The 27010-nt window shown below is 34.1% G+C and overlaps 2 protein-coding genes across 3 annotated transcripts in view; both read left to right on the forward strand.

Annotated features, from left to right (window-relative positions):
- The window catches only part of LOC123547184 (uncharacterized), a 68351-nt gene that overhangs the window by 26590 nt on the left and 14751 nt on the right, over window positions 1–27010 (forward strand). For both annotated transcript variants that reach the window (XM_053551408.1, XM_053551409.1), the window contains exons 17-28: window positions 527–707; window positions 1809–2028; window positions 2597–2768; window positions 3216–3315; window positions 4062–4262; window positions 5012–5134; window positions 8389–8552; window positions 8968–9221; window positions 20419–20551; window positions 24199–24333; window positions 24746–24846; window positions 26465–26567. In XM_053551408.1, coding sequence (XP_053407383.1) covers window positions 527–707; window positions 1809–2028; window positions 2597–2768; window positions 3216–3315; window positions 4062–4262; window positions 5012–5134; window positions 8389–8552; window positions 8968–9221; window positions 20419–20551; window positions 24199–24333; window positions 24746–24846; window positions 26465–26567 — 1887 coding nt within the window. The remainder of the gene's footprint in view (window positions 1–526; window positions 708–1808; window positions 2029–2596; window positions 2769–3215; window positions 3316–4061; window positions 4263–5011; window positions 5135–8388; window positions 8553–8967; window positions 9222–20418; window positions 20552–24198; window positions 24334–24745; window positions 24847–26464; window positions 26568–27010) is intronic.
- LOC123547185 (transcription factor AP-2-beta-like) lies at window positions 12313–15156 on the forward strand. Its single transcript, XM_045334095.2, has 2 exons — window positions 12313–14313; window positions 14838–15156. The coding sequence occupies exons 1-2, from the start codon at window positions 13181–13183 to the stop codon at window positions 15076–15078; spliced, it is 1374 nt and encodes a 457-aa protein (XP_045190030.1). The 5' UTR covers window positions 12313–13180; the 3' UTR covers window positions 15079–15156.

A 27010-nucleotide genomic window follows, 5' to 3' on the forward strand; every position in this document is an offset into this window, starting at 1 on the left:
GGTCTCTTGGGTCAAGGTCAAGGTCACGAAATGATGCGTGTTTTTTTGTGTGCAGACAACTGTAGCATTCTTGGGCATGCTTTGGGGACATTTGTCACCAATAGTGACAGCTCTTGTTATCTATATACATGTATGTAAAATTGCATGGAGGAATATTTAAAGGGGGCATCTGTTGTTAATAAAGTGTGACAATTCTGTAATAGGAAGCTGTATTAAGCAAACATTTCTAGGCAAGGGTCAGCTATATAATAATTTATTGAATAACTTTTGGCTTAGCTGGTTTGCTTTTGGTAATATTTACTAAAATACAGACTGGTATAAATGTTGAACTTTGTAGCTAATATTCATGTCAGAAGTATATTTTATGCAGGTATATTGTATTGACATGTATCATTATAAATTATTGTTAAACAGTTAATCCAACAAATCTAGCTAAATGTGAGTCATGTAACTAATAAAATGTATTTTGTCAAAATATTTTTTGTGAAAATAACTAAAATTTACATTCTGCTTATTTTGCTTTCAGTTGGACATAGTTCAAGGTCATATTGTTGCATTGAATGACCTTGTGTCTGTTGCTGGGAAACTGAGATGGGAAAACCAGGTCAAAGGTCAAGATAAGATTGATTCTTTATGTGAAGATGTAAATGAAGTAGAAAATTTAGGAGTGACCTTCAAAACTACAGCAGGAATGGTTGCTGAACAAGGTAAATTAAGGGGTTTTTTCTCTGATTTTAATTAATATTGTGTTCACTGTAGTACTGGCAGCCATTTTAGTTAGCAAAATACCATACAAGTATATAAAGTTTGGTTAATTTATGTTTCAGTTTGATTAAAGAAAGTTTTTGGCTACCGTAAACACTCAAATATATTATGCTAGCATGTATATTATGCATCCTCAATCTTGTAACAAAATCTTGGAAAAACATCATCATGTTTCTGTTTATTTAATAAGGAAATTTTTTTGGCTACGGTAATCGTAAACACTCGAATATATTACGCTAGCGTGTATATTTTTGCACCCCTGATATTGTATCAAAATCTTGGGAAAACATCATCATGTTTCTGTTAGATGAAGGAAAGGTTTTGGCTACCGTAAACACTCAAATATATTATGCTAGCATGTATTTTACGCACCCCGATCTTGTATCAAAATCTTGGAAAAACATGATCGTGTTTCTGTTTAATGAAGGAAATTTTATGGCCACTGTAAACACTCAAATATATTACGCTAGCGTGTATATTACGCACCCCCGATCTGGTATCAAAATTTTTGGAAAACATGTTTTTGTTTGATGAAGGCAATTTTTTGGCTACTGTAAACACTTTAATATATTACACTAGCGTGTATATTATTGCACCCCTGATATTGTATCAAAATCTTGGGAAAACATCATGTTTCTGTTAGATGAAGGAAAGTTTTTGGCTACTGTAAACACTTGAATATATTATGCTAGCTTGTATATTACGCACTCCAGATCTTATATCAATACCTTGGGAAAACATCATCATGTTTCTGTTAGTTGAAGGAAATTTTTTGGTTGATTCATGTTTCTATTTGATAAAGAAAAAAATAAAAGTACAGACTGTGCTATAAAATAAGTCTAGGAAAAACAACAGTATAAAATAGGTTTAGAATGCTAGATAAACATAATATGGAAACCTTTGTACAACCAACTGAAACCAGGCCTCAAGGTTATAAAAATGAATTTTGAGACCAGTGTTAAAATGCAACCTTGCCAAACTTGGATTTATTAAAAAGTAAGCAATTGTTCTTAAAAAAGTTCAAATATTTATTTTCATCAAAGGTTTAAAGGACCAAAATGTTGAACTGGACCAGTTAGGAAGAGAGTGGTGTGTGAAGGTGTATAAAATGACATCAGATATTGAAAGTCTCTGCAGCGAACTCCTTGACCTTGGTGTACAGAAGAAAATATGGCCGACTTTACATGTGCAAGAAGGACTTGTAGATACTCTTCAGAATGAAAACAAAAAACTCAAAGATTTGTTGAAGAGTGCTTGCTATGGGTAAATACTATGAAATGAAATTATTTAGCCATACTTATGTACTTGTTGACTAAAACAGCATTTGGCTATCTAGGTGGAAAGAGCTAAATTTGTTGTGAATTTGATCTCTCCTTTGGATGGCTAAATATTCCCTTTAATGATTTGGTAAAAGTTATTAGATCTAGCATTTTCTGTATTGACTGCTTCACATTTGGGAAGTTGTCATTTGCTTTATATTAACAAATAGTTTCAAGTTATAGTAAAATACTAATAACCTGAAGTCACACATGGATGACTGAGCAAATGGCTCGAGTTATTCAGGATTTTGAGCAATTCAAACGTGGACAACTTAAGGAAAATGACTAAGAACTACTTATTTGCTCAAGTCAATATTTGAATGAGCAATATTTCACTGTGTTTAGAAATCAGTAAAAAAATTGGTAACTGCTGTAAGGTAGCTCAAATATTGTTGAAAAAGTATTAAATATTTAACAGAAAGATTTATAAATCTCTTCTTATTAGTTATTGAATTCTTTTTTTTTTTAACTACATTGTTACTGCTGTGATACTGAGACTCTCTACTTCACAGTGATGACAGTAAAAAAGAATTATACAAGGAGTTTCTGGCTGATATGGTTGATTGTGTTGAAGAGCTGAAATGTACCTCATTGGCAAGGAAGTCTGGTCCAGGATCAACCTTAGCAAGACCTAGATACACTAGTCTAAATATAGGTTTATATAGAGGATTTTGGATACTTAAGGTGAGGAGAGTTATAACATTTCCACTTGTTCCTCAGTGGTGCCTTCTAATAAGACTGGTTAGTGTAATGTTCTGTTAGAAACCAGACTATAGGGTAACTTGCTGTGCTTCCAACTTTCTCAACAGTTTTACTGAAGTTTAACCTTTAGCCTGCTGGCAGCAAGTGATTCTGCCTTTGCGACAAGTGCAGACCAAGATCACATCTGTGCATGCTGATGATGGTCTACACTGTTACACTGGTCGCTATTCAGTTAGTAAATATTCAGTGAACACCCCTTTGAATAATAAATGGTACTTCCCAAATTGAATGATGGACAAGTTCATTATAGAAATGTAGCAGGGTAAGGGTTATGCCCCTGCTCTTAAATGACTAATATTTATTTCGATGTGAGTTCCTTGAATGTTTGCTTTACACATCGCACATATGAACAGACTTATTCCATTACAGGCAGTGCAATGTGTGGATCTAGCCAGACAGCAGACGTGTATGTACAGCGGAAGTGTAGATATTATCATAGAGAAAGCTTTTATACTTAAAGCTGCTGCTGGTAGGTATAACTATCAAGTATGATTTGCAAATATTTTATTCACACTTTTATGAATTTGAAATGATAATTTTGACATCTGGAAATGCTTAAAACCTGCTGGTGGGAAGTGATTCTGCCTTTGGGGTCAGTGCAGACCAAGATTAGCCTGCACATCAGTGCAGGATGATCTTGGTCTGCACTCTTCTCTATTCAGTCAGTAAATTTTAAGTGAACACCCCTTTTAATAAGATGTACTGCCCAAATTGAAAGATAAACCAGTCTTTTTTTAGAAATTCAGCAGGGTAGAGAATATACTGTATAACTATTGGTTAGAGACTAATTGTCTTTCTGTTGTCACAAAGTTCGTCCTGCCTAGAAATCATGTGAATATTTATAAAGCTTGGTTCCAGTATTATTGCGATGAGATCTGAGAGAAGGCTGACATTTTTGTCATTGATCAGTTTGAGGATTGTACCCAGAATCAGCTTGCCTTCATAACCTGTGGTCAGCTTTATGGGAGAAGGACATTTTTAACCCTTACCCTGCTAAATTTCTATAATGAACTTGTCCATCTTTCAATTTGGACAGTGCCATTAACTGTTAAAAGGGTTCTTATTAAAAAGATGCTGACTGAATGGCGAACAGTGCAGGTCATGATCAGGTTGCAGGCTGATCATGATCTGCACTAGTTGCAAAGGCAGAATCAATCGTGTCCAGCATGATAAGGGTTACGATTTCTTAAACACTGTATGATACTCTGTTAATAGGTTCTGAGAGAGAAATACACCTCCAGGAATTCAGCTTTTTGTTGACCCAGTTCACAGACATTGTAGCAACAGTTAGAAAGAGAGTTCTTCAAGGCATACAACTCTCGTCTGAACTGGGGAAAAGATCTGTGGTTCGACAGTGCCTTGACTCAATAAATACATTGCTACCGGAGGTTGTTGCTGTGCTGAAAACATTAGCAGGTTTGTTTTAACAGATCAGAAATGTATGTCAAAATTTGATTTCTGTCTTTGAATACTGTTTTACTACCTTTCAGTTTTATCAACTATGGTTAAGTACAATCCTTAGTATTGTTAAACTTTTGATCTGACTTGATGAATACTTTTATTTGAAAACTGTTTATCAGTCTGTCTTTAAATACTGTGAAACCGCCTCGGTAGCCTAGTGGTAGAGTGCCCGCGCCAAGTGTGTAAGGTCGTTGGTTTGATCCCTGGCTGCGTCATACCAAAGTCGTAAAAAATGGTACTTGTAGCTTCACCGCATGGTGCTCAGCATTAAGAGGATAGTACTAGAACTGGTCAGCCCGGTGTCAGTATAATGTGACTGGGTGGAGTATCATGTCACGTGTCTACGGCTTGATATTCCAGTGAGGCAGCACTATAAAGGTGGGCATTGTGCTCACTGCTACAAGTAGACACTGTCGTTTATATGACTGAAAAATTGTTGAAAAAGCCCTGAACACTTTAATACTGTGAAACTTTCATACTTTCTTTGGTTACTGTTTTATTTTTCAACATTAAAATTCTCAGTTATAATGATGTATCCTAGTAGATAGGCAGTACAAGCTACATGTATATGGTAACATATATTTCATTACTCCTATTAATAGCATTTTACCAGCCTGACAAAGAATATAAACTAAATACCGGTACTGACTGTTGGGATGCATTCGGTGAAAAACATGTTTTCATCCCTTCCTTTAAAATAACAGATGTGAACAGTTGCAGTCACCATGGTGATGTGTTATGGCACAGACTATTGTGGTGTGCTCGAGTCTACCACCTTGTAACATGTCTACGTCAGATGACAGATGTCAGGGCAGCTATCATTGATGGTAATATTATCTCCCCTTTTGTTAGCTCACCTGAGCAATGCTCAGGTGAGTTTTTCTGATCGCTCGATGTCCGGCGTCCGGCGTCTGTCGTCCGTCGTCTGTCAACATTTATCTTGTGTATGCGATAGAGGCTGTATTTTTCAATTAATCTTCATGAATATTGGTCAGAATGATAACCTTGATGAAATCTAGGCCGAGTTCGAAAATGGGTCATCTCGGGTCAAAAACTAGGTCACTAGGTCAAATCAAAGAAGACCTTGTGTATGCGATAGAGGCTATATTTTTCATTTAATCTACATGAATATTGGTCAGAATGATAACTTTGATGAATTCTAGGCAGAGTTCGAAAATGGGTCATCTCGGGTCAAAAACTAGGTCACTAGGTCAAATCAAAGGAAAACCTTGTGTATGCGATAGAGGCGGTATTTTTCAATTAATCTTCATGAATATTGGTCAGAATGATAACCTTGGTGAAATCTAAGCCGAGTTCGAAAATGGGTCATCTCGGGTCAAAAACTAGGTCACTAGGTCAAATCAAAGAAAAACCTTGTGTATGCGATAGAGGCTGTATTTTTCAATTCTTCTTCATGAATATTGGTCAGAATGATAACCTTGATGAATTCTAGGCCGAGTTCGAAAATGGGTCATCTCGGGTCAAAAACTAGGTCACTAGGTCAAATCAAAGAAAAACCTTGTGTATGCGATAGAGGCTGTATTTTTCAATTGATCTGCATGAATTTTGGTCAGAATGATTGCCTTGATGAAGTCTAGGCCGAGTTCGAAAATGGGTCATCTGGGGTCAAAAACTAGGTCACTAGGTCAAATCAAAGAAAAACCTTGTGTATGCGATAGAGGCGGTATTTTTCAATTTATCTTCAAGAATTTTGGTCAGAATGATAACCTTGATGAAATCTAGGCCGAGTTCGAAAATGGGTCATCTGGGTTCAAAAACTAGGTCACTAGGTCATATCACGTAAAAACCTTGTGTATGCGATAGAGGCTGTATTTTTCAATTGATCTTCATGAATTTTGGTCAGAATGATACCCTTGATGAAATTTAGACCAAGTTCGAAAATGGGTCATCTGGGGTCAAAAATTAGGTCACTAGGTCAAATCAAACAAAAAGCTTGTGTATGCAATAGAGGCGGTATTTTTCAACTGATCTTCATTAAATTTAGCCAGAATGATTACCTTGATAAAATCTAGTCCGTGTTCGAAAATGGGTCATCTGGGGTCAAAAACTAGGTCACTAGGTCAAATCGAAGAAAAACATTGTGTATGCAATAGAGGATGTATTTTTCAATTCATCTTCATGAAATTTGGTCAGAGTGATTGCGTTGATGAAATCTAGGTCGATTTTGAATATGGGTTATCTGAGGTCAAAAACTAGGTCACTAGGTCAAATTAAAGAAAAATCTTGTGTATGCGATAGAGACTGTTTTTTTCAATTGATTTTTATGAAATTCGGTCAGGTTGATTTCCTTAATGAAATCTAGGTCGAATTTGAATATGGGTCATCTGAGGTCAAAAACTAGGTCACTTGGTCAAATCAAAGAAAAAACTTACGTATGTGATAGAGGCTGTATTTTTCAGTTGATCTTCATGAATTTTGGACAGAATGATTGCCTTGATAAAATCTAGGTCGAGTTTGAACATGGGTCATCTAGGGTCAAAAACTAGGTCATATCTAAGAAAATGCTTGTTTTATCGCAAGAGACCAATTTTTTGGTCCAATCTTAATGAAAATTGGTCAGAATATTTGTTTCCATGAAATCACTAGGTCAAACATGTTTTACACTGTTACGGAGTGTTTCTTAGGTGAGCGACCTAGGGCCATCTTGGCCCTCTTGTTTACGTGACTATTATTTTGGCTTACTTGAAGCCTTTGTAAATCATCCTGATGCCCATTTTCTGGTTAAAACCTGGTATTGTATTTATGCATGTTTTATATTAGGCAGTGCAATTGTAGATGTATTTTCTGGTTCAAACCTCTACATGATTTGATGGCAGATTCTGTGTCCTTTAGTTGATACTAATTTGTTTTAATTTGATTGTGATGGAAGCTTCACACATATTTGAACCACTCTTGAGTCAGTTTCCTTGAAAAACAGTTTCTGGTGTCATGTGATAAGATGTGGTCATTGCCACAGTGGAGCTTGAACCCATGACCTCTGGGTTGAGCATCCAACACCTTACCAGGCACTTCGGAATTATGGCCCTTGAATTACTGATCTGAACCATTCATCCAAGTCCACTTTGAATTACTAAACCAAAACTTACTGAACCACTCATCCAAGTCCGCTTTGAATCACTAAACCAAAACTTACTGAACCGAGTGGCCCTTTGAATTATTGAACCAAAACTTACTCCTGAAGTGTACTTTCTGAACCAAAACTTACTCCTGAAGTGTACTTTTCTGAACCAAAACTTACTCCTGAAGTGTACTTTTTTTTTTTACTATTAGGCAGTTGTGGGAGACATGCGCTTTTCTCAAAAGCAGCTCTAGTTAATCTTTGCAGTATGGTTTTAGGTTCAGTTATTACTCTTTGGCTTTAATTGTCAAGTTTGAGGTATAATTATTATTTGGGTCATAGTTCAAATCTTTAATCTTGGTAAGTCTTGGTAAAGAGCAGATCTGATGCTTGTAGTAAGATACTGGACTAATTAATTACTTATTTCATGTGCTTGTTTTTGCCCTTAATGCATCTTCAATGTTTACTTTTTCATCTATATCAGAACCGTATATGACTAGTTCATAGATCAAAACACAACAATTCTGAATTTCACAGAAAACAAAGTATAGAAATAGAAATAAGAAATATACTTACTGGTAAGCAAATACATTCAAATAAGTTCATTATATTGTGCTTAAATAGAAATGTCATATTTGCATGGCTGAAATAAGTACTGCAGACAAATACTGCTTACCATAGTATAATTAATATACTATACTTACATTGTTTTAGAAAAAAACAACATTAAATAACAATAACTTAAGCAAAAGCACGATTTTAAAATAACAGACTTAACTAAGTAATTAAGTTTTTTCGTGAAATTGGGGCCAGGGATCGTAACTTTCAGCCTAGAATTAGAATTACTGACATTCTTCCTAATAGGAATACCGTGTGTTTGGGTGCTTATCACCTGGCATGCTAAAAGAATTGGGGAGTCTTTTGTTATAGAGTATTGTGAAATATGAAATGAGAAAATGTCACTTTGTTGAACAAAATGAAGAATAACAATTGTCTTTGCAGAGATAGAAAAGCTCCTGCGACCACAAGACATTGTTACAGACTATGATGAAATCTGTGAGAAACTCAGCCTTGAAGATTCATTAGGTGTTGCCAGGCAACAATCAAATCAAATTGATTCCCAAAATAGGACCCTTTTTCCAGGAAATGGTGAATGTGCAAAGCAGGTTTGACATATTTAAATTTACTTATCACAGATTATGTATTTATGTGGACTTTTGTCATGGCTGAAAAATTAGTGAAGTTAATTCAGTAGAACTTGATTAAAAAACTCCTATGAACACAATTTTACTTTTATATGTCATACATTGGCTGATTTTTTTATTCGAAATGGGTAAAGTTCAGAAATCTCATGTAGGATCTTGAAACTTTGAAAGCTAATATTTGGTTATAGTTTGATCTGAAGCTAGTTTAGGACCCAAAAAGGTGAAGGGCAAGATTGGTATTCGGACTTGTTTAATTGTACAATTATTATATATTTTAATGATGTTTAAGAATTATTTAGATTTATGAAAAGAACAAGAACATAAATAGTTATATCTCATTAGAATACAAGATTTTCAGTATTTTTTATTTGTTTAGGAAATTACACAGGTGAAAAAGTCATTGCCTGGCAACCTTCCAAGATCTCCCTTATCGCAAAATTCAAATTTTGGCAATATTCCAAGACCTACGCAGCAGACGTCAAAGAAGCAGGGGTCAAAGCTGAATGAAGGCGTTCACAATCATCTGAACTTTACGCAATACATACCAGACCAGGGACCAAACATTGAAAACTTCGACCCAGTTGTGGTTGATTTGAAAGCCGTGGAAGAGCAAATTTTATATAATACAAGGTGAGTTAAATTTGATCTTTTCATGCCCATTTTGTTGATAGTAATATATCAGCACAAAGGTGTTGGTGCAGTGATAGAATACCTCATGGGTATCATGATTTTATTATTCAAACAAAAAAGAACCACTTAAAATACAAGGTTTACATATCCACCATAAATATCCCTATTGTCACAAACATTAAAAACATTCTATTTGGCTATATTTCAGCTAAATACATCCTTCATATGTAACTTTAAAAAATGTGAATGTTCACATAATACTATTTTTACTGTAAACAGTCTTGACACACAGCTCAAGCCTTCATGTGTATTAAGAGACCTTTGCCTTATGCAACCATTATCAAACTCTCCTTAATATTTATCAGCCTTTGTCTTGTGTGCTCACCGACCCTTAAGTGACAGATCTGTCCTCCTTAACCCTTAGCCTGCTGGCGGCAAGTGATTCTGCCTTTGCGACCAGTGCAGACCAAGATCAGCCTGCACATCCTAGCAGTCTGATCATGGTCTGCATTGTTCGCTATTCAGTCAGTAATTTTTCAGTGAACACCCCTTTGAATAATAAGTGGTATGGCCCAAATTGAATGATGGACTGGTCCATTTTAGATATTTAGCAGGGTAAGGGTTAAAGGACCAAAGAAATATTATTGCCATCCACACTTTCCACTGTTGATATGATTAACTTCAATTAAAAGTGTCAAAAACATGAAAATTATTCATTTGGCAATTGCTGAGGTTACAAGTGACAACTTTAAAATTGTCAGTATAAAAGAGCGCAGCACTACATATAACTAACTGCGGATTTCAGTTTCCAGATGTAGCTTATCATTACACCAGTCATATTTGCTGAATTACGTATTCTGCATTAATTGATAATGAATGAAGGCAAAATAGAGTATGATATCGATGGGGAATGTTTCCGATCAATTTTAGCAAATTCTCCTATATCTGTCGACTTCTGGTGTTTCTTGTTAAGAAAACAAACAAAAAAACTGACATTGCTGTGTAACCACTTTTAAGTAATCAAATCTACCTTCATTTAACCCTTAATCATGCTGGACATGATTGATTCTGCCTTTGCTACCAGTGCAGATCATGACCAGCCTGCACATCCGTGCAGTCTGATCATGATCTGCACTGTTTGCCATTCAGTCAGTATCTTTTTGGTAAGCACCCCTTTTAACAGTTAATGGTACTGTCCAAATTGGAAGATGGACAAGTTCATCATAGAAATTTAGCAGGGTTAGGGTTAATACAAGTTGAGCAGCATTTGAATATACAGGCACAAATAAACCTACTGTGTCTTACACATTTTATTGTGAAAAAATATTTATCTAATTTTATTTCGTTAATCAATATTAAAGATCAACAAATGATAAAGTTGATAAAAAAAATTCTTTAACCCTTACCATGCTGGACATGATTGATTCTGCCTTTGCGACCAGTGTAGACCACTGTTTCTCTATTCAGTCTGTAAATTTTCAGTGAACACCCCTTCGAATAATAAATGGTACTGCCCAAATTGAATAATTGACCTGTCCATTTTAGAAATTTAGCAGGGTAAGAGTTAACATGAAAAATATCAAGTATAATATGAATTGTATGATATTATAGTATTTGCTTCTTTCTACCAATGATAACAATGCAGACAGAACTGTATACTCTGTTATTACATACTCATTTAATGACTTTTCTGGAACCTGAAATGTAAGTGTTTTTCCATATTTATGTTCAAATTTCATATCAGGTGTGTGATGTCTTTTGTGACATCAGTTTCATGTATGTAGTCGCGTTTGAAAGTGCTTTAACGACAATATTTTCAATTTCATTTGGGCTCAATTGCAAATTGGTATCCTTCATATGATTTTGAGTGTAGATGCATATGTAATAAAAAGATTATTAGATTTGCTTCGAGAAATATGCACTTGTTCTTTCGTGGAATGATATTGCGCTTCTAAAGTCACACAGTATTTCCGCTGCAGAACTCATGTATATTTCTTGATACAAATCTATTAACTTGTAAAAATAAATAATTTTTTTAGGGAACAAATTTTTGTGGATTCCATGATTGCAGTAATATATTAAATTAAATCGCAATAAATAAGAAAACTTTTCTTTGATTTTACCTTAAAATTTTGAAAGCCACAAATTTATTCCCACACAATATGGTTATTTTGGCGGAAACAAAGAATATTAATGCACATGAAGTTAAATCATTCTGCAGTATGTTATAACAAAATAAAACCTAGTTATGAAATCCCATAAAATAATATTTCTTATATTATACACTAATAAAGTGTTAAAAATACTGAAAAGTAATAGAATTGACATAAAAAGTTCAACGTTAAAATAATTCATATGATCGTTGACATATTGTAAACATTTTAGCAAAGAAGTTACATTTAGTTTAATACATTGTATTTTAAGTTATGTCCTTATCAACTCAAAGTTTTGCAAATGCAATTTGTTTATATACATGCTCTCTGTTCTTTAGCCAAAAGGCATATGATATGTTGAGTATACTAAAATAAAAGTGATTCAGAATACTAAATTAGGTAGTTTTACAGCAAAGAAATTATAACTGTTCAATAATACTTTGATTTGCTGTGTCAGAATAAATAAATTAATAAATAGTAAAATGCGTTTTTTTTTAATCATTTTTTGTTTTTGTTTTTTCTTTACAAATTTTGAGCATTTTAACATTATGTAGTCTCTGAGCAGTTTTCAAAATCTCATTATTGTAGACTGTTTCTTAAGTTTTTGTTACACTATTTTTCCTTTGGAAAAAATCTACTGAGTTTGGCAGTGACAGTTTTGTAAATAAATTAGAAATTTGACTAAATATGCCCTATGCATTTCAAAACTAATGAAGAATAATACAAGTATGGAAAGGGATGATATAAATATTTCAATAAAAATATTATTTAAAAAATCATTTTAACAGCAAAAAAAGATCAATGTACATGTACATTTTTGTAGCTTAAAGATTATAGTTAAATTTTTAAAAAATCTGATTCAGTACAAAATGCATAAAACATGATATTTAGTAGCCATATTTACATGTGGTAAAATATCAAATTACAATTGAGTTCATTTTCAGGTATTTCTTAATATATAATAAGTGCATATGAAATTATACATAAATCAAGCTATTATAGATTTCACACAAAAACATAATAAAACTATATCATATATTACTATTAAATCTTAAATGTATAAGGAAGTGATTTGAAATATTAATGAATTTTGTCACCCCAATTTCCTGGTTTCCTTCACATCAGAAATATTACTTTATCACCTTGTATAGAAACCTGTCTATCACTTACCTGTATAATTGAAATTGAATTAGACCCTTCAGTTTTCACAAGTAATGTAAAGAAATTAAAAGTAGACATTTTCTAACAATTAAAATGGTCAATTATCACAATATAGTGACATACCACAGTCTATAATTGCTTTATTGCTGCTCTTATCAATTAGATCTTTTAATGATGAGAATAATTGATAAAAAAAGGGAGCACAATTTAAAAAATATAGATAATTATTGAAGATTTGATGATAATTTTTCAAATTGTGCATTGTTTTTGAAAGGATGTGCTTGATTAATTGACCAGGAGTAAATGTTTTTAAATCTTTAGTTAACCAACTCAGTGTCAGATCTACTTGATTAGGTTGACCAATGAAGTGAAACAATTAGGATACTCCTAGTATAAAATCAAATTGGCCACTGGCAATTTCAAACATTTGTGTTGTGAATTTTACTAGATACAGTACAGTGAAATAGCCTTAAGTATTTGGAAATATTTGGAATAGCCTTAAGTCTCAGAGTTTTTGTGATTGAGTTGTGACTTTGTGTATTTGATAGTGACTTAATTTGTTAATGAACTAAGAAAAAAATCCTGCAAGCCATATTGCTTGAGGTACTTTTTTTGAACATTTTGATTGATAAAAAGTGAGGTAAAATGGCAACTGAGTTGACACCGCTACCAAATAATAATAACAACATTGGAATGCCGGGAGACTTGAAACCAAATGTACACTTTACGGATTTAGGAAGAGCTTCCCCTACCTACTACAAACAGGAGAATGTTCAGTCAGCATTTGAACGTGTAGAGAATGGACACCTAGGCGGCGATGAAAGACGAGATTTATTTAGCAACCAGTCTGGATTTCTTCCTGCACCAGTCTCTTCAGTTGGATCATCACACTTTACATCATTTCCACCACAGATTTCGGACTACCAGACGCCATATTTTCCACCACCGTTTAATCCCATTCCACATCAGCCTCCGCAGTTTCAGTCACATTTTAACCCAGATCCTTACTCGCATTTGCCAAATTTTCCAACAACGCAGCATCATTACCAGCCGATCACATCAGTGTCAGACAGAAGCTTGCAGCAACATCGCGATGACTTGCAGAATTTACCTGGAGCCCAGATTCATAATGATTACGGTGTTATGCCAAAAGCAGACTATCAGATGCATCCTGGAATGCAGCCGATGGCTTTTGCTGAACACGACCAAGACATGATGCACATGAATGGCGGTGATTTTATGAATGGTGACAATAGCGAAGATGAAGACAGTGGCCATGGAGGAAATAAAACTTCCGTTATCAAAAGAGTGGTACAACCAAAGACAGAATTCTCAAAACCAATCATGGTAAATGGGATGGCACAGGGAGTTCAAATGGATGTATTCTGCGCAGTGCCAGGACGCCTTGCGCTTCTCAGCTCGACTTCAAAGTATAAGGTTACATTAGCCGAAGTTCAGCGCAGGTTAAATCCCCCAGAGTGTATTAATGCTTCCTTGCTAGGGGGAATCTTGAGGAGAGCAAAAGCCAAAAATGGAGGACGATGCCTTAGGGAGAAACTCGACAAACTTGGTATGACTTTACCATCAGGAAGAAGGAAAGCTGCAAACGTTACCTTGTTCACATCTCTAGTTGAAGGCGAATCTATTAGACTAGCTCGGGATTATGGTTACCTATGTGAAACAGAATTTCCATCTAAAGCATGTGCAGAGTACAACTCGAGACAGTACACAGATCCAAATGACCAGCATACCAGGAAAAACATGATACTGGCCACAAAGTAAGTTATTTATCAAGTTTTTATGTATAATTGCATGGTAAAACATAACATAAGTCTAAACTATGATAAATCATTTCAATTATTCTTTTACACATGTTATACCAAGAAAATTTAACGTTTTTTTCTCAAAAATGTTGAATAATTCATTTCTGGTGTAAAATTAGTTTTTCTTGATAAGAACATTGTTGAAGCTTAAAGCAAAGTAGTAAATTCTTTGTTTCAAATTTTCTGATTTGTTATAAATGATATTCATTATTGCACAGTTTATTTGCATGAAAACATTTTATCATTTTGCAAATTAATAAATAATTTCTAGTGCATGAATTGCAAGAATTCTAACCAAGGCCCTTAGAAAACAATTATTGCCTTATTACGAGTCTTCTGTTTGAGCCCTTATTGTTTGCTTATGAGTGCTCGACTATGGAAGGGAACATTCGTCTTATACATATTTGATAATATATTATATTGCTTCTTTGAAAAAAAAACAAACAACAAACTAATTTGTCATTTTATTCATTTTACAGGCAAATTCTCAAGGAGTTGATGGACTTACTAAACCAGGATCGATCCCCGCTCGGCAACACACGACCCCAGGTTATACTGGAACCGAACATGCAGCATCATTTATCACACTTCAGCCTTATCACTCACGGATTTGGTTCTCCGGCAGTTGTTGCATCACTAACTGCAGTACAAACTTATCTCAATGAAATGTTGAAAATAGTGGACCCAACTATGAAAAATGGAGAAAAGAAAGGAAAATAGATTTTATTCACATATATGAGATAACAAGTGACTTACCAGTATATTTGAGCCGTGCCATGAGAAAACCAACATAGTGGGTTTGCGACCAGCATGGATCCAGACCAGCCTGCGCATCTGCGCAGTCTGGTCAGGATCAATGCTGTTTGCTTTCAAACCCTAATGGAATTAGAGAAACTAATAGCAAACAGCATGGATCCTGACCAGACTGCGCAGATGCGCAGGTTGGTCTGGATCCATGCTGGTCGCAAACCCACTATGTTGGTTTTCTCATGGCGCGGCTCATTTCATATAACTAAATCTCAGAATGTCTGAGTTTATCATTAGAAACAGCATAGGATGTTAAGGTTCAAGCGAATGCATGAATCCAGTGGGAGAAAAGAATTCGTTGAGAAAGCAACATTTTTAATAAAAAGTACAAGTGCTATTGTAGATCTAACAGTAAGAAGCTATGTGTTTGCATTCTTCTGAGACTTGACTTATTTGAATTTATTTCATGTTTTTTACTTTCAGTAATTTCTTGAAGTATTTTTCATTTTCCAGTTTAATCATAAAACAAATAGATCTTTATCAAGTCATTCGAGTGGTGTATTACATTGTAATTCAGATTCTCTAAAGAGAAAAATTCTTCAATTTAAATGCACATTTATATGCACGTCAGTTCATATTAATGCATATTCATTTAGCAGTTAGTTTTATTGAACGATCTTACTCTTTCCTTAGAAATGTGTACAGAATTAAGTTGAGTTCAAAACCAGGTGGAAAATTGGTAATATTCACATTAAAAATTGTCTATATTAACTTTAATGTGAAAGGTATTTAATTGCTCAGGGCTATATTTTAATTTTAAGTAAACATGTTTGATGTAGAGGATATTGACATTTTATCGATAATGAAGAGTGCGAAGTTCTCTATCTTGGCGATCTGTTTTATTTTAAAGAGGACATTTTGATCAGACTGATATTCCTATGTTATATTTATGTCCGAATTATTGCATAATATCAAAGTACCTTATGTTCGGCCATCTAGATTTTAACAGTGATAATTCGCACATGGTATTTTGTTTTTCCGTGACTAAATATTTTATCAGCCGTAATGGCATGTGTTTGTTTGGCCATCAGATTATGTGTTTGGTGTCTCTGCCTTTATATTGTTTTTGAAATCCAGTTTTTTGACATTTGATGAAAATAATACCCATCTGTAACATAATCAGAAAACCTGGTGGCAGATGATAAATATACTGATATGCTGATGAATGTTACACAGAATGCTTTCCAGATATTTTTAGGGATAGATTTTTTTTATTATTTACCTTTTTATAAGTTTTCAGAGTTATAATATATATTGAAGATGTTTTTAAAAATCTTTAAAATTCATATATAGAAAATTTAAAGCCAGATGTATATGTGGCTTTGTTAATTGAAGTTTACATGTATGTCTGTAAAATATTCAGTTTATCATTTCCATGTTCATTTATATCTACAGTCTTTGTCTTTAAATTGAATTTTACAGTAGTACGAAATCCCTGAGAAATCCATGCAAAACTACAGCAGTAATACATTTTGTAGTAAGGATGACTCACATTTATGTGTCAATTATATGGAAATATTTGATATATTTGTGAATATATAATGTATGTTTAGTTATGTTTAGTTGTGTATTTATGTCCCTTCTAAAGGTTTTCCATGCAAAAATCCATATGTCTGTCACATGGAATACAATTAGTGTGTATAATTTTGTTTCTATGTGAAATATAAATCAGTGCTTTTATCGTATGATTTTGTTTTTAATGATGTTATAATTGTAAAATAAATATCATTTGTTAATAATTTGCTTTGTTCTTCTCTTCAAGCTTTGATCATGTCCTGTTCTGGAAAATACTGTGCTCAGTTAAAGGTAGCAGGTTTGTTTTTTTTTTGGCCGTTTTTATAGCCGTTATTCGGCTATATTCCCAATGCCAAAAAGTATGTTTTTTCCCCAAATGAGTGCAAAAATTCCCAATCTACATCCTGAAAAAAATTTCATCAAAATTTGACCAAACATTGACCAAATTATGGACAATTTTGTAATGGAAGTATGTTAAAGAGGTCATACAATGTGAAACAAGTGTATGAGAAAGTGCTTAAACACATCCTTACTATATCCTATAGGACTAAATATTTCCCAATTTGGAACATTTACGCGTCAAAATTCCCAATTTTGGGGGTATAGGCTATGTTCCCAAAATAGCTAGAAAAAACCCTGGGTAGATCACAATACTAAGAATCAGTAGGTTTAAAGTTTAATCTCTGGGCACGGCTGTAAGTTTGTCTGTGACATCTTCAAAGAATATATACATTGTGTCTGTAGTCATTCATATTTCACCCAAAGAAATTGACAGTTACACTGATTAACTGAAGGCCTAGGAATTTTAAGGACCTGTCCTGATAACAGGCTTTTTGCCAACAGAATTTCCCTATATAACTATTAAAAAAAGGATATTTGAGGCTTTAGAAAGGAGGTTTTCAGGCTTCATGTTTTAAACAAAATCCCAGGCCTGTAAATGACTGTCATTGCATAACTTAAACACTGTTTGCAACAGATCCACATTTTTCAATAGATGTTTGCTTGGAAGTGTCTGAATGTTATATTACTAACAAAACTTCTCCAGAAATGTACATGATCTGGCTACTTCAGCCATCAGCGTACCATACAGAAATATCGAAGTTGTTTAGCTTTTTATCTCATCAGTTTGAAATTATTTACCTATTACTAAGAGTAATATTCATCAATATACCAGTTGTTCTGCCAGTAGAAAGCAAAATGTGTTTACAACTGTTTAAGCCATTTTTCCTTAATAAGGCCTAAAAAAGAATTCTTTTTTTCAGGTAACATGCTAAAAAAATAGGGTAGGTAGGTCAGAAATTTCTTTTTTTTTTTATTATGTGAGACTTTTCGGAAATTCTTTGTGTCAAAAAATGAATACAAATAAGGGGGTTATGCCTTTAGAGCATCAGTAAGTTGATTTCTAACATCACTGACATGTTTAAAGCACAGAAAGTGCAGTTTTGCAACTTTTTGTTAAAATGTTGAAAAAATATCTTCCAAGGCCTTAAAAACATTTAGGGTCGGGCCAAAACTTTAGGGTAGGTTGAGATACCGGAAACAAACAATTTGTTTTTATGCCTCATGTTTTTTTCCTCAAAATCCCTTTAAATATAAGACAATACTATTCTTGTTATACATCATTATAAAGGATGGTAAGGGTGGTAATTGTTTACTTTTCAGAAAAACTTGATTTCATATTAGTTTTAAATCTATCATCAAAGACGATTATGATACAAGGTATTGTCCATTGTAAATGTCAGCCAAGGGGCCTCTGTGGCTGAGTGATTAAGGTTGCTGATTTCAAATCACTTGCCTTTTACCAGTGTGGATTAGAGCCTCACTCTGGGCATTGAATTCTTCATGTGAGGAAGCCATCCAGTTGGTGTACAGGAAGTTGATGGTTCTACCCAGGTGCCTGCTCATGATGAAATATTTACATTTGCCCTATTCTTTTCCATTGAAAATAATGATCTTCATTTCATATGAACAGCAAAAGGAAAGGCAAGAAAGTTACATCAGTGCTGCTTAGTGATAACGGGCCGCTGTTTTGACGACGTCCGCATATAGTCAGAGAGATTGTTACGTTCCTTAGATGATGTCGCAGTTGTTCCGTCTGGTGAACAGAATGGCTGGGAAGCTGATTTTAATGTTAAATGCAACAAAATTTGTTCAATTTATAATTTAATCTTGTTTCAAATGGAAAGGAAATATAATGTAAATACCGGGTATAAGAAATAAAACTTTTTTTTCAGTGTTCAGGCGAAATGAACGACAGAATAGGATCGGCAAATTAAACATGAATCGCTAGTGGATTTGCTGATCCTATTCTGTTGTTCAATTTGCATGAACGCCGAAAAAAATACTTCATTTTTTAAATAATGCACGGAGGGGTTCCTTGGGTCTTCTTCCACCATCAAAAGCTGGAAAGTTGCCATATGACCCATACTTGTGTCAGCGTGATGTTAAACCCAACCAGATCTTAAACTCATTATTATACGTTCAAGCTGAGCATGGTTTTATCTATGCCGATCAGTTTTGTACTCTACACTGTTTATACAGTAAATTTCAATTTAAAGTTAGTTGTGACTGTATGATAAACTGGAAGTAATGGCGTTATTTCATTTATCCGGATAATGTAGAATAAAGACTGGACTCTGCATACGGAAACAAGTATCATTTTATGAATTAATAGTAACTTATGATTAATATTATTAATTTAAAAATGGCAACATTACTATCTTTCTGGAGATAAATTGTAATATTAAAAAGTTTTACACATTAAACAATTCCACATAATGCTTGAAATATGCAGATCTCTTTACTCATAGGCAGATATCTTAGAAACAAGCACACAGACATATACATTCTATTTCACCATATTATTATATACTAGACCATATGTTAGTTTGTAATTGTTATAAGTTTTCTACATTGTATAAAAGTCTACTTGTGAAAATGTCATCACAGTTGTGATAGACTCCCAGTATGAAAACTTGTAAGAGATCCAGATTTTTCAAATCAGTCTAGCAAAAATTCATGCACACAACCCAGGCAGGTATCTCAAAAACAAGCACATAGACAATTACATATTTCACCATATTATAAACAAATTGTGAGAAGTTTTCTACATTGTAGAAAATTCTATATATGAAAATGTCATTGTGATATACTCCCAGTCTGAAAACTTTTGAGAGATCAAATTTTTTCAGATCAGTCTAGCAAAAAGTCATGTACATGACCCTGTGTTTTTTTATTTGCCTAATTTTCTAAGTATATTCTGAATTTTTGAAAAAGAGTTTAATCAAATTCTACATTGTAGAAATAAATTTGATCTGAACGTGCAGAACTCCCCTAAATCAACAATAAAGTACAAGGAACTTAACTGATATAAGAAACTCTTTTCTTCAGGTCACTATATTCACTTTGTGCCCTCTAAAACAGGATGAGGATGGACCTGTCTTGAGTCAAGTAGATTTGTAATTAGTGTCTGAAATCACTTTGTTAACTTGTAAATACAGAAAAAAAATCCTTTGAAAATAATATGGGCAGACTTCAGTTTGAGTGAGGGGTTACATGTGGGGGAGGTGGCTGCACATATGGACTTGTTTTTGTAAGTGCACTTCATGATGCTAGTTAAAAGAGTATTTCTTTTGAGAAGCTTACTGTATTATTTGTATTTTTTTACTGCTTGAATTAGTCATTTCAGTCAGTATATTTGTTTTAGTGTTTATATTTTTTATTAAATTGTTTTTTCAGCCAAGCTCTAGAACAAACGAGTACACAAGACTCTCCCACTGTGAAGTCAGTTGACAGGCAGACGGAAATGAGACGTCCAAACCAGATGTCTGTGTCAGCTTTAACACCAACCCCTGTCATCGATCGTCTTTTGGTATAACTATGTTCTTTTGTAAATTGTCATATAAAAGGGTTACATGATAAAACGAAAACTGTATACATAGATCTACATTAACTGATCATTTGAAGAAGAAAAAACTACTATTGCAAAAAATTGCCTCCCAGTCCTCATCTCTCTGCAAAAAATGTAAACAGTGGAAACTTGAATACATGTAATCTTATTTGATTTAGAAATAATTTCACTGGTGAATCTCTACCAGTACTGTGCAAATTATTCTGATTTATCAAAAAACCTGGCCACTAGAAGGCATGGTCACTTACCCCTATATGTATATACTGGAAACTTTAAACACATTGTTTTCTCTTTCTTATGAAATGAATAACATTTTTGTATCTTAGCAGAAAGATATGAATATTAGTCAAACTTCTGCAATTTATTTTAACATTAATGTGACCATGGGGTCTGAAGCTTTGGGGTTGACTTCATGTCCATTTGAAATTTTGTAATGAAACATCATGAAATCATTCATGGAGAAATCTGATACAAAATTAAATGTCTAGCTTTACAGAACCAATCAAGGGAACCATTTTGTCTGTATCAAAGTGGCATACAGATTTTTCATTTTGGAAAATCAATGTTCCAAGGTTTGCTGAAACAGCATTTTATTACCTTGTGTACCAAACAATGGAAACACTCATGACAAATGTTTCTTACTAGCAAACGGCTTCCAAAAGTGAACATTATTGTTATGGGGTAATGTCTGCTTTTCTTATGCAAAACTTACAAAGTCCTAATGCTGAAAAAGTAATAGCCTAATCTTGAAATAATTTTTGATGGGTGGGTTGTTTAAGCCATGCTTTATTGCATTAAATGTAGGAATTTAACTGGTGTGAATAATACAGGGTAATTGTGGCCCTCATTATTACTATACCAGTCTGGTTTTTCACAGATTATAAAAAAAACATGTATTTATCAGTGGAACATGATGAAGTTTTGATACATGTAGTTCTTCAGTTGATGTAAATCACTTTTTTTATTTTCTTCAAAAGTCATATGAGATGTTTTGAAAAATCTTTATTTTCTTACAAGACATTTTGTATTATTTTGTGGTCGAATGATTCAGAGTCAAAAAAGTGCCCTAAAGGTGTTTTTAATGTTCTGTTGAAGGTGACATTTGTGGTTATAGGTGCACAGGTAAATCACTAGAAAAGAGGCTTGTCAAAATGCAGGTTTGTGTATAAGCTGGTGACTTGTTAGTTCTATCCTCAAAATAACTTAGTCATGTGTTGAAATTTTACAGTGAGAGAATATTTCATGCACATGCTTTAGGTAGATGTCCATAACAGCTCATAGCCTGCCCACTTAGCTCAATACGGAGAGCCAGATCTACGGATCGTGGGGTCATGAGTTCGATCGCTGGTCGTGGCCTATGTTCTCCATGACGATTTGATAAAAGACATTGTGTCTGAAATCATTCATCCTCCACCTCTGATTTATGTGGGGAAGTTGGCAGTTACTTGTGGGGAATAGGTTTGTACTGGTACAGAATCCAGAAACACTGGTTAGGTTAACTGTCTACCATTACGTAACTGAAATACTGTTGGAAAATAGAGGATATTACACGAGTGTCTTTTCAAATTGAATTTAATAAACAAGTTGAATAAAATAATAAACTGTGAGGCTCTGCCGAGCATTTTATCAATTTTATTCAATGAGTTTAATAAATTCAGTGTGGAAAGTCACAAATGTAATATTCTTTTTATCACATGTTAGCTTTTCCTGCCGAAACATCAAAAATTCTACTTTCTTTGACTATCATAAACAAGTCAATTTGACTAGCATCTCCTATACTAGTACTTTATTAAACAGAGTTGACGTCAAAGCTTTATTACACTTAGTCTAGTATATTATCAATTTTATGTAATGGCTTTATTTTACTCCCGCGACGTCAAACATGTGATATAAACAACGTTAAACCCTAAACAAACAAAATTCCAGCTCACTGTAGGTTTTTTCAGACTACCAATAAAGCTGGCTCCAAGGTTATCAAATAGTTTGGAGACCAGTTTGAAAATGCAACCTTGCCATTGGTCAATTTCAAGACAGAGCTCAGGAGTGCAGGAGTGTTTTGAGACTGGACTCCAAACTAAGCTTTATAATGCAATGTATTTTTATGTTGCAGTTTGACCTATTCGGAATACAAAAATGTTTTTGGCTTAAATATATAGTTGCAGTTTGACCAAATGTGCTTGCCCTTTATAAGTTTTTTTTTTCATTAAACAATCATTTGTCCTTTAAAATTTATTTTTTCCTATAAAAGTAGTTTCTGTAAAAGATGTTTGTCTTCTTAAAGCTGTTTCTATACTGAGTAAATTCAGAAACGCAACACTTGGTCTACAGACAATATTTTTATGCCCCCGAAGAGAGGCATATTAGTTTTCAACTGTCCATCCGTTCTTTCGTCACAACGTTTACTTTTTGCATGAAGGCACTTTACTCGTGAACCACTGCACCCAGGACCTTCAAACTTCACAATCATGCTAAGAGTACTTATTGAGTACACGACCCCTATTGACTTTGGGGTCACCAGGTCAAAGGTCCAGGTCAAAGGTCAAGGCGCTGCAGGGGCATTTGTCACCATTAGTGACAGCTCTTGTTTTAACCTGATAACTGACAAGAAAACTGCACTTCTTGATGTTATTTTATTCCATTATCAATACACCTGTAACATTTTATCACACAGTTCCATTATTTAGGGTCCAAATTCATGTTTGAACAAGCACACAAGGAAAATATGAAAAAATCAAAGGTAAAAACGTTGCGTTTCTAGATGTACTTAGCATATAAAAAATGTTTAAAACTGTAGAAAGTGAACGCCTTTGTCCTCAAAAAGCTGTTTGTTCTCTAAACGTCTTTTCCATAAAAGTGTGTTTGTCCTCAAAAAAGTTGTTTGGTCTCTACTGAAAGTTGTTTGTCCTGTGAATGTGGTTGGTCCTTCACCTCTCTCTTAGGTTGGGAAGTTGTTTAGTGACTGGGAATAAACTAGTTTTGGGAGAAAATAAATGTCATGACTAAAGCTGAGAGTTAATCAAGTGATAAAAACTTGATTGAAATACTACTGAGAAATGGTGCACATTTAGCAACGGACAAACCAGTAAAAATGATTACGTAGGTAAATAGGTTAGTAACCTTTAGCCTGTTGGCGGCAAGTGATCCTGCACTGTTCGCTATTCAGTCAGTAAAGTTTCAGTAAATGTCCCTTTGATATAATAAATGGCAATGCCCAAATTGAATGATAGACAAGCCTGTTCTAGAAATTAAGCAAGGTAAAGGTTAAAACGAAAAGAGAACTTTGGACATGGAGAAGAAAAGAGAACTTACTCATGAATTATGCATACTGTGAAATCATTAATACTCATTGGGGACTAATTTTTGTGGTTGAATCAATCAATGAAATTTAATCCCAACAAACAAGTAAAATTCCTATTCATTTTATGTTCAGAAGTTGAAATCCATGAATTCATATCCCCACAAATTTGCCGTTTTGACCAGAACCACGAAATTTCATGCCCACGAAATTAAATGGTTTTATAGTAATTTGTGAGAAACTTATTAGCCTAGGCTTCATATCTAAAAGTTAGGTGATATTGCCAGCTTATATAGCAGGATTATTTTTACAGAAAGATGCACAGTTTATTGAGAGACAGACAGAAAAATGGGAAGACGAGAGCAACCCAATAGTAAAAGTTGCAAAAACAATGGCAACCCAAATTAAACAGATGACACAGTATGTGAAATATGAAGGTCCCATAAATGTACGTACAAACAGTGTCTGGTAAGATTTATAAGCACAAAAAAAATCAGTAATTTTGGCATATTTTCTCAAGGCATTTTTTTTCTGATGAAGCATTGATGGTCATTTTTCTTTGATGTATATAAGAGAAACTTCCAAATCCTGTCAAAAAATCCTAAGTTCATAGGTTGTGATAATACTTCTATTAAAGTGATAATAACATATTGGCTAGCACAAATTACTGTATTTTGTGGGTATAAACAATTTTTTGTGGACATGAGAAAATTAATTTATGAATTTCAAAGGAAAACCTTACAAGACAGACACTTATTTTTAGGAAACAGTCAAGTCATATGGACCTATTCATTTTTATTTGTCCACAAGATAAAATTTTACTGTTGCTTCTGTTAATCAGTGCCTCTTTTCTCTCTTAGAATCACCTCGCCTTGGTTGAGACAGCGAAAGCTTTAGCGGAGAACAGTGATAAGGTGCTGCACTTTGCACACATCCTCATCAAATATTGTGTTGATAAGAGGTAACACTACAGGGTTAACCATTACCCTGCTAAATTTCTATAATGAACTTGTCCATCTTTAATTTGGACAATACCATTGAATGTTAAAAGGGGTGCTTACCAAAAATGATACTGACTGAATGGCGAATAGTGCAGATCTTAATCAGACTGCATGGATGTGCAGGCTGATCAAGATCTACACTGGTCGCAAAGGCAGAATCTATATCTAACAATAATTTTGAGATGCCTGCCAGTCAGTTCAATTATACTAACCATGTTAAATAAATCAGAGTTATTTCCCTTATACATTTAGTGTCTTTTGCCTCAATCAAGTTGTATATTTTTAACCAGGTTTTCAAAAAAAAACAGGTAATAAAATTTGTGAATTCTGATCAATAACTTTAGTTAGGAGGGACCGATTACAATGAAATTTGGTATATATTTAGCTTGTATAGAGACAAAGTTTGGGAATGCATATGATGCATATAAAGTCACTAGGGTCAAACTCAAGGTCACCATAGCTAAAAATAGAAAAACAGTTTTGGCTTAATATCTTGAGTCAGGAATGACATATGGCAATGGAACTTGATAGTAGCAGGGTTGGGATGAGTACTGGGTTTCAGCACTAGTGTATTCCTCAAGTACTAGACAACTTAGAATTTACTCATTTGAGTACTGAACACTGACTTTGCTAAGATACAGGAGTATTACTTGAGTATTACTCCCAGTACTCATGAGTACTTTATAAGTACCACAGTATAGATTCAGATTTACTAGTGAATTTTATACCATATATAATGATTTAATGCACATTCACTCTGTCTGTGTTATTACTTTGTGTAAGACTTACAACAGAACTGTTGTTCCACTCATCATCCACATCTTATGACACAAGGTTCATAAATATGGCACCAATGTTTCATGAATGCATAGAATTTTGATGCACTTTCACCCAATCTCTCTATTACCTTACGGATTAAATAAAAACTTTTAACTGCTTTTTCCACATCGTAACCCATGTCATATGGCAAAATTGCCAGAAGTCTGGTAGACACAGTCCATAAATCATAGCCCTTTTATACTTAGAAATTCGAGATAATGTTTTGATGCACTTTTGCTCTATCTCTGTTATTAGTCAGAGAAATTCGGGATAATGTTTTGATGCACTTTTGCTCTGTCTCTGTTATTAGTCAATAGATTTTAGCTGCTCCACCTCATTGGTCACATCATATATTGCCAGGCCCATTCTCATTATCCAGCATCGAAATAGCCCAGCACACTGTCTCCTCTGACATCAAAACACTTGATCCTCACCACTGGGTTCTATACACTGCTTGGTATGTATAATTCTTTCATGTGAGGAAGCCAGGTTCCTGTCACAGGCTGAAATATTGTGTGAACTGCAAACCACTTGCACCTTCCATTTGTTGATTTGAGTCTCACTGGGGACTTCAGGTGAGGAAGCCAACCAGCTTACGTATGGAAGGTGGCTGATTTTACCCTAAGACCGTGCCTAGCCTTAAATAGCACCCAGACGGTCACCTAGCATCTTCCTTATCCATTAAAGTTGAAAAGCGGCTGCAGGATCTGTGTCATTGTGACCAGCAGTATCATTACAGTATCATTTTATGATTTGTAGATTTTGTGAAGATTTGCAGTCCTACTGTTTACAAGTGCCCACAGTGAGACAGCAGCTACTGATACTGTCTAATGTTCAGCTGGGAACGGCAAAAGCCGATACAGTAAGTATCAATAATATATTATACATCATGTCATATAAGTCTGATTCCATATATTCCTAATACCCAGAATCCCAGTCTGATAAATTTAAAGGTGCACGACTCCAGATTTATGGCAGTCTTTTCGAAAGTTAGAAAGTGATTTTCATAATAGTTATTCTCAGTAAAAAATAAAACTGAAGTTTTATGCAGTAACTGAAAACACCTTGTGTGATCTGAAATCATAAATGAACATAGGCCGTCAAAAGAGTTAGTTAATCAGTAGAAATGTGATGTAAAATAGACGGAATTTAGCCATACTTGCAACTTGCTTAAATATCAGATTGTATTGCTTTTAAACTTTTAGATATACATTACTATTTGCTTTAAAAATCAAATTTTGATGTTCAGTAGGAGCTATGTCCTTTAAAATATTCAGCAGTTAATATATATTTGAGCCACACTAT

Source organism: Mercenaria mercenaria, chromosome 9 (assembly GCF_021730395.1).
Source record: "Mercenaria mercenaria strain notata chromosome 9, MADL_Memer_1, whole genome shotgun sequence".
NCBI classification, from domain to species: Eukaryota; Metazoa; Mollusca; class Bivalvia; order Venerida; family Veneridae; genus Mercenaria; species Mercenaria mercenaria.

What these genes read in the sequence shown, in the direction of transcription:
- LOC123547185 (XM_045334095.2), top strand. Translation starts at nt 13,181, where the DNA reads ATGGCAACTGAGTTGACACCGCTACCAAATAATAATAACAACATTGGA. An exon ending in AACATGATACTGGCCACAAA is followed by an intron (nt 14,314 to 14,837) that starts GTAAGTTATTTA and finishes TTCATTTTACAG; the next exon opens with GCAAATTCTCAAGGAGTTGA.